The 8,185-nt window shown below is 40.1% G+C and overlaps 1 protein-coding gene across 2 annotated transcripts; it reads right to left on the reverse strand.

Annotated features, from left to right (window-relative positions):
• Positions 1-751: 751 nt before the first annotated feature.
• LOC134511690 (serpin B11-like) lies at positions 752-6,378 on the reverse strand. Of its 2 annotated transcripts, none has more exons than XM_063326036.1 (8): positions 6,319-6,378; positions 5,997-6,181; positions 5,419-5,481; positions 4,627-4,755; positions 3,242-3,359; positions 2,735-2,796; positions 1,829-1,996; positions 752-1,661 (listed from the first exon to the last, which is right to left on the reverse strand). In XM_063326036.1, the coding sequence occupies exons 2-8, from the start codon at positions 6,162-6,164 to the stop codon at positions 1,257-1,259; spliced, it is 1,113 nt and encodes a 370-aa protein (XP_063182106.1). In that variant the 5' UTR covers positions 6,165-6,181; positions 6,319-6,378; the 3' UTR covers positions 752-1,256. The 2 variants fall into 2 exon arrangements, with proteins under 2 accessions (XP_063182106.1, XP_063182105.1); XM_063326035.1 differs by having other exon boundaries at positions 2,735-2,877.
• Between the last annotated feature and the right edge of the window lie 1,807 nt (positions 6,379-8,185).

Below are 8,185 nucleotides of genomic sequence, written 5' to 3' on the forward strand. Positions count from 1 at the left end.
TGTGCTCTTAGTTCCCTGATAAAATCAAATGCAAGAAAGAAGCAGGAGGTGAAGCTCAGTGTTTAACTATCCTAATGCCAAGTTGTCCAGTGCCTAAGCTTAGCACAATGAGTATTTTAAAATGAAAGGTAGACTTCAGTGTCAGTTAGACACTTTTGAAAGGATTACCATTATTTTTACCTGCTATATTAGACTATTCCTCTGTCCACTTAATTCTGCAGACTACTACATTTAGTATTTAGTTTGCAGTGATTTTATGATAAATGGAACAAATACAGGCTACTCATCTGAGTACCATCTGAATACAATAGTTTACTGATGAGGAATAAAACAGATGCAACAAGAAACTCATGCTATCAGAGGCACAAAGAAAGAGAGATGGGTTTTTTTGACAAGCAAGAATGGCTGATCACAGCTTAAAGTTTTTTGTGGGAATTAAGTGTATAACTCACAGCCATTGCAGAGCAGGCCTTGTCAGAAAAGGCCTTCCATTATTCTGAAACCCTGTTTTTATTACATGGAAACTTATGAAAAAGTTGGGGAACTTTCTAGCACATACAGGGTTTCTCACAGGAAAAAATAACAAATGGGTCTGTCCTGCTTAAGAACAAGCAAGATTACACCAGAAAAATCTCCTGCTTTCTCTTCTCTCTGAGAACAAATCCTGAGACCCTCTTTCCAGCTTGAACCATTACCCGTGATCGTTTAAAGGTGGGGTCCCACAGCTTTACTACTCACGATGCCACACTACAAAGTGGCATTCTCCTTGAGACCTATGCAGAGTTTGGGTAGGTAAAGCTAAAAGCAACCGGGTACCTGAGTTTATCCTTTTAATGCAGATAGATCCCTGTCCTCCTGTATCCTTTATGTGGCAGGATCTATCACGTGTCTTTAGGGCACTAAAATCATGGGTTTATTGGAGACATACTACATTAGGAAAGGATCAAAATAAGATCTTCTATGCAGATGTCTCTAGAGGCCTCTTTGGCAAATATCACGTAGTGTATTTTAAGATAGATGTCATTTTAGTGAGGCCTCCTAAAAGTAAAACATGCCTGAAGTTGATGTTAGAAGGGAAATGGTTAATGTTTTTTAGGTTTTTATCTCTAATTTGTCTCTGATCAGATAGTCTTTTTTTACAGCAAATTAACACATTAGGATAAAACCTAGTGAAAATGTGCGCATCTTTTGTCCTCAGTGCTTGCCAATGCAGATGTTAGTGGGGAGAAAGATCTAATTTCCAAAATAACCTCCACTTAAGGGGAGGAATATCTTCCAAAGAAGAGAATGGTGTTGGTTGGGTTGTGTCTGATGAAGAAGAGGAATGGATGGTCAGCTTTGAACTCGTAAGAAACTGGATGACACAGAGGCACTGCAACAAGACCCGTGGCACTAACGGCTTCAGTGCCCTCTTCGTTGACTTCCACAAATGACTTCTGGATGGCTTTGGACACAACTAAACCATCTTTCCTAGAGATTCCTGACAAATCAGCTTTTCCCCAGTCAAAAACATTCATCACTCCCATCTCCTGGAGAGCTGTGTTCAGAACGTAACTTTCCTCCATCTTGAACTGGGGCAGGTACACCTTCACTCTCAGCTGTTGCATCCTATCCGAGCTGGTCCATCCTGCTAGTTTCTCATACGTGAGGGTGCATTCAAGCTGTAAGGTGGTATTGATAATAATGATTAACATCATAATGAACAGAAGGAAGAGAATATAAGGTTCAGTTTTTCCTGCTTGTCTTCTGACCACACTGGAGCAACGTTAAAGTATTGCTGTCTTTGCAGCCTCCTACGTATGCTACTATAGAGAAAAAGAAGTATTACCTGTTCTAGGCCAGTAAAGTCCTCACAGACAACTTCCGGAAGAAGAATGAACATGCTCAGTTCATTATTAAAGTATGGGAGCTCTATCACATTCATTTTCAGTTCCTCTATGAAGGCCATGTTAAAATAACCTTCTTGAAACATCATCTGCACTGTCCTTTTCTCATTCTGGAGCGCATGAAACATATTAAGCAGAAAATACAGAAATATAGAAATGATCGCTCTGGTTGTAATTGGTTTCAGTATTGAGATTAGAGTTCAGTCCAGAAAACATTATTTACACTGGTCATGGGTTTAATGTACTTGTAGCATTGATGTATTCCTCCCTCTTAACTGTAGTTGTGATTAAGTTATCCATTTTAGAAGCAAAAAAACTACTTTTCCATTTCTACAGGTGCCAGATTACTTTGCTTACAACTCCCTTGTTATGTCATTCTTTTTTCTGGCACGTCAGATGAGGAGACTGATGCATCTATGAATCTAAATTCTTCATGAATAATGTCTACATTCTCCTGAGATAATTTGTCTTTATCTCATTTTTTCCTGAGAACAAACACTGTTCTACTAGTAATAGTAGCAGAGGAACAGAATCCTCAAATTCAGTCCCAAAAGCAGACTGGTTTTGAAACAGCATCCTTAGCTGCAAAATACCCAACAAAGTTAGTGAATGTGCTCAGTGGCTTTGAACCAACCAGGATCTCAGCTGCACGAGAGCCACTTCTGATGGGAAACAGTTACATATTTGGTTATCAAACTGGAGAGAAGATGCAGCTTTCCATTGTTCTAGCTGAAGACCACTGTTTTGTCTTGGGATAATAGAGAGGAAGAAAGCTCCCATCTCTTGTCATAGGAGACTGACATTTGATTTCTATCCCCCAGCTGTTTCAGTTCCTGCCCATACTGTACCTTGTTCAGTCGGAAAAATGTTTCCTTGGTGTCTTCTTTCTTAAATTCTACCGCCCACTTTCCTTTAAAATATATAGCATTCACCAGGACAAGTACAGTGGAGGGATCAATAAACCCAGTAGCAAATACGTCTTTGATTTTACCTTTAAAAATAATGAATTAAGAAGTATTAATACCTTGTTCAGGCAACCAGCTGCATTTGACTATTAATAATTACTCCTGCAAATATGAAAAGTAGTATAATGCTGTCAGACAAATTACAAAAAGTTTATGCACAGCTTTTGAAGACAGGAACTCAAAGCATTTTCCTACTTCTTCCTACATTTAGGTCCTATTGAGCAAAACAATGCAGTAAGTGTTTAATATATAAAAATATACAAATATTTTAAAAAATATATTAAAAAGGTTGAAACTGAAATTCCTAGACATGGTATTCCTAACATCCAGACACGATATTCTTAACTGGTTGGATTGCAAACCAGACAACCTGCACATATTCTTCTTTACCTTTTGTCTCATTTTCCACCCAGAAGTTAATCTTCTCTCTGGCTTCTTCCTCAGTGTATTTAAAATTGACTGCTTCCAGTTCTGCTCGATAGAATTTCTTTGTGGAATCCAAGTATTGCTGGGAAGTACAAATGACAGAATTTTATCACAACATGATGATTTTTATAACAATGATAATTTCATTGCTTCAAGGTAATTCCATGAAGTATGGAATGAGTAAAACACGCAGGTATTAAAAAATTCATTGAATGAACTCAAGCATGCAATTTTTAGAGAGCTTGTTTATAACAACACATATTTGCAATTATATTTTTCTGTATTTTCAAGCTGTACTGAACAGCAGAAATGTCTCATCATAGTAAGAAAAAAAAAAAAACGACCAAAACTTAGTGCTTTTCTTTAAGTTTATATATCATTGTTATGCTGCCCATTTTCCCCCAACCACCAAATGAAGGTTGCCTTATTTTGAACAAGTAACCACGTTGATATTATCACAATGTGATAATGTGTGTTTGTGCATATGTATTTATTCTGTGTAGATATATACACTGTAAAACTTATAACTTGTATTAAGTACAAAACTTTTCCAGGCTACTTGTCACCTTTTTCTGGCTCTGAAAATCTCTCTTTACTTACAGTGTGGTTTTGGAAGCAAGGTAAAATCTTGACTTGACAAGAGAAAGGTGGTTACAGAGATAAAAGAGCGCTGTTCCTAGCAATACTCTTAAAAACACCTTAGGTCTGGTTTGCTGAGGAAATTGTTTGTACGCACTTGCATACAAATTGCCTGGGCTGTCAATGTTCCACAGGAACGTTCTGAGATGGCCAATTCCACTTAAATTAGACTAATGGACAAAAACCTCAGAGTTGCTACTTGTCTTTGTTTGAAAAGGCAGCAGGGATCAGAGAGTCCCGTACTCGCATAGACTCTGACGGGAAGGTGGAAGAGTGAGTACAATCATTTTATTAGAAACAAAGAAGACACTGGGGGAGAAAAAAAGTCTTCTGCTGGCCACAGAGCTTCATTCCTTGGATAGAAATGACACAGCAAGCACCAGCTGTATTAGACATTGGGTGTGCGTGGCAAGGATATATTGACAGTGACTAATGCTATCATATTTTCTGGTATGCCCAGGGAAAGATGTTACTGTAGATCTGTTTCTTCATATAAAAGCTTTTAAGTCACAGTTTCCCAGTGCTTTGCTGTTCCCAATGTCTACCGCGGGGCAACTGAGATGTAAAGGCTCCCTGACTGCAAGGGCGGTGGAGTGCAGTCATTTGACAGCACTGTTGTGTTTCATTTCCCTTCATATTTTATGATGGAAGAAATTCTGCTGAGCTCACAACTCCCAGGAGTTTCTAAAATGGACACCACGGCCACTCACCTGGAAGAACGGATACGTAATTTCTCCAAAGAGCCTGTTGGCAATGGTGAGAGAGCAGCCTGGTCTGGGTTCACTGACTGCAGCCAACAGAGCCTGGAACTGGGAATGGACTCCTCCAGCTTCTTCGCACTTCAAACAGGAAAACAGAAGTTTCACAGAAGGCTTGAGCTTTCCTATGCAAAGCTGGACCTGAGAGTGACTTGCAGCCTCTGTCTCTATGAGAAGCCTGGCTCCACACAGTTGGAATAAATGCATGAGGACGCCACCTCCAACTCCCCCTGAACCAGGTGCGCAGAATGGCAACATGATTCCCCTTCAGGCCACTGCTAGTCCACCTCCGAATCACATTGTATCCTACAGTGATGGCTCGGTGCACACTGAGCAAAAGTCTGCTGGCTTGGAGCCTGGTAGGAGCAAGCTCCAAGGTGCCTTTGGTATGCCCTGTAGACAAACCTCTGCGGGTGGCAACTTAAGGAATTACCACATTTTATTTTAGTTTATAGCTTCTAAACAGTTTATATAGTTACGGTTTTTCAGTTTAGTTATTCACGTTTAGTTTATCACTGCTGTTTTGGTTAGAACCCTGTAATGAGAAGGCCTAGCTGTTGAAATGTGTGATCTCAAAAGGCCCCTTAAATAGCTATCAAAAGAGCAGTAATAAGCAGGTCTGCAAATCTATGCGGAGAGGCTGCTCAGCCCTGCTGTGCTTTCTGAGTAAGTGAGGGTTTGCAAGGAAAAGGGCTGACAAACCGGCCCCTGTTGCTTCATCTCAGAGCTGCGACTGTGCCTTACCTTCTCAGAAGGGTATTGGTTTCCCTGGCTTGCACTGCTCAAAACTTCACTGAAATGAAATACCTGCAACATAAACGTTAGGTGAATGCAGCTGAGTGACGGTACCTCAAAGCTAAAATAGGCTGTTACAAGCCTATCCCAAAACACAGCCAGACACAGCCAATGGGGAAAGTCCAGTTTGTCCTTTATCATCTTTATCATGAGATCCTTGCAAGTGAAGAAGTTTTTGTAGAGGGTGAACTCATGAAAACTTTGAAATCTTTCTTCTTATGAAAGAAGCCTGGGTATTCAGAGAAGGCAGAAGACCACATCACAAGGAGCCACTGCTTCTTAGTCCTGGACAGTGGAGCAATACCTCCAAAACACTTTCTTTAGCATTGATGTATTCATTGATCAATTACTGTAATAGTGTTTAGCCTGGAAAAGTTTGGTATTAGGAATAGCAAAAGAGAGGGTTTTTTAAAGGGCATTCTGTGTACATCACTCATTCGGATGCTTAGGAATTCTATTAGACGTTACTATCAGCCTCTTGACTCTTATCTTGCCACCATCCCCTTTCCAGAGCAAAGGAAACCCACCTCCTCAATCTGTTTGAGTGTGTTGCCCCTGGCGCCAAGGACAACCATCCCAAAGGCAGCTGAGAGACTTAGCGGGGAGAAGAAAATGTTTTCATTTCTTTTTATTTTGCTCAGTTCTCTGAAAAAGTCAAGACAGAACTTGGCATTGGCTGCACTGAGAGAGCACATTGTGGCGCTGCGATCGCCTGCAACAAGGGAAACAAAGTTTTATTCTTCTCATCCTTACACCTACTAAGCTTAGATGCCTTCGTAGAGCACAGTAAGGTTTTCTGCAGTAGCATGGCTGAATTGCTCGGCACTTCACGGAAGATTTCTGACTCACCACATCTGGGATTTCACAGTGAACTTCAGATTGAAGCAACTCATCTGAAAACCAGCACCCTGAATGGCAGGAGAAGCACGTTTTCAGAAACAGTGTTCTGAGTTCAGCTGTTTCTCCAGCTCAAGCAACAGCTATACTTAGGACTAACCTTGTCCTAACCACACACCCAGCTCACTTTATGTCCTGATCTTTCTCGCCTTGAGTGCTCCAGGCATAGCACTTATTAATTACACTCCTTGATCATACCTCACTCTCTGTCTCTCAAAAAACTTTATGCATGTTAATCATCTCTGCCTCACGTACTGTGTCCTTCTAAGGCTGGTTGCTTAATGAATTTTCAACAGAAAATTGCACTACAGATAGGCTCTCTTAGCAAGATTTTTCCACAAAGATTTTGTATTAGTGGAAAATTCCAGTCGTATTTTTTATTTTAACTGCAGCTTCAACTTTTTTTTTTACAGATATACTTTAGTTATAATCACAATTATTACTAGCAGATGATCTTGAATGTTCTGCAAAACTCTTCACATCTTACACCTAGGACAGAGTTCCTTTCTTATGAAAGTCTTTTCCCAGTATCTTCATCCAGTAAAGTGATGCAGAGGCATCTGATCCCTTAGAAAGTCAGTTCAGCATTTTAGAGCTTCCATTCTAAGTCATTTTTGCTTTGATTCGTACTGAGATTGAATAACTTTCTCCACAAATGTGGAAGACACCTTCCCCCCATTACACAAGAAGAATTAAATTATCCATGTAAATATTTAAAATAGGGAATGGTGTAGAAAGATTATTTTCTCATAAACTATCAATCTGGGTCATGCAGAGAAAGCGGGAAAAGGTTTGGTTTTAATCTTTTAGAAACGCACTTGGTAAAGCCATTGTACAAGTTAAGCACAGCTTCATCACCCAGCCCATCCATTGCACAGCGTCTTGAAAATATTCTCACTTCCTCAAAATATGCTGTGTACAGTATATATGTGCTAGTCAGGTATGTACTTATCAATGCACATATCAATTCTTAGACATTTCATAGTTATGTCATTTGTAATGTAAAGGTTAGAATTAAAGGTCAGGGAGATACTTACCTTCTCCTCAGGACTTCTCCTTGGTCAACTTGACTGTTGAGACAGGGCTTCTGGAGCGATGGGATATAAAGCCGTTGCCACTCCCAGTGGCAGCATAATTTTCATTCATGATGAATCACATCCCTGCCTGTTGCAAGCAGGTAGTATAATTAGGGGGCCTTTGGTGGAATCTTGACTTTTTCCTAATCCACATGAATTCAGAAAGAAGTCACAATTATAAGTGCATCCTGAGGTGCAAAAAAATTGTACCTAATTATAAAAAAGAGGAGTTTTCCGGGGGTTTATCTCTAAAAAATAGTTCTACAAAATTTGAGGTGTGTTGCTGTCAGAAATTACTCTACTGAATGTAAACACATGTATTTTTGTAGTAGAAATTAATTATTAAAGTCTCTGCAGGTGGCACAGTAGCAAAGAAAAATATAAAATATAAAAGTACCTATTTGGCCAACTGTGACATGAGGCAGTGGTTCCAAAGTGGAGGTGGGGCAATTCCCTTTGCCTGCTCCAGTTGTGTGCTTCTGAAGGCTTCTTTCTTAAAGACCCTTTCCAGGGAATTTTCCCTACTTGTTCTCTTCTTCATCTGGAAATTCTGCCCTTGATGGAGAGGAGGAATTTAGCCATTTGTTCCAGAGTTTCTTGAATATCCAACAGCTTGGACAAACAGTACCTTGCTTTCGTTTGCATGCCACCCTAGAAGACTGGTCACAGCGCGTGCACAGCACGACTGTGCCAAGTGTGTACCTTGGGTATGCTGCCGCTGAGCACTTTGCAGTTGCTGCAGT

This window comes from Chroicocephalus ridibundus, chromosome 2 (assembly GCF_963924245.1).
Source record: "Chroicocephalus ridibundus chromosome 2, bChrRid1.1, whole genome shotgun sequence".
Lineage (NCBI taxonomy): Eukaryota > Metazoa > Chordata > Aves > Charadriiformes > Laridae > Chroicocephalus > Chroicocephalus ridibundus.

Bases quoted from the DNA above. Each gene is read 5' to 3' on its own strand.
- LOC134511690 (XM_063326035.1), bottom strand. From the start codon at position 6,164: ATGTGCTCTCTCAGTGCAGCCAATGCCAAGTTCTGTCTTGACTTTTTC. The intron at 5,482-5,996 runs GTGGGTTTCCTT...TTTATGTTGCAG, and splicing joins CACTCAAACAGATTGAGGAG to GTATTTCATTTCAGTGAAGT. The intron at 2,878-3,241 runs GTAAAGAAGAAT...TTATTTTTAAAG, and splicing joins GGTGGAAAATGAGACAAAAG to GTAAAATCAAAGACGTATTT.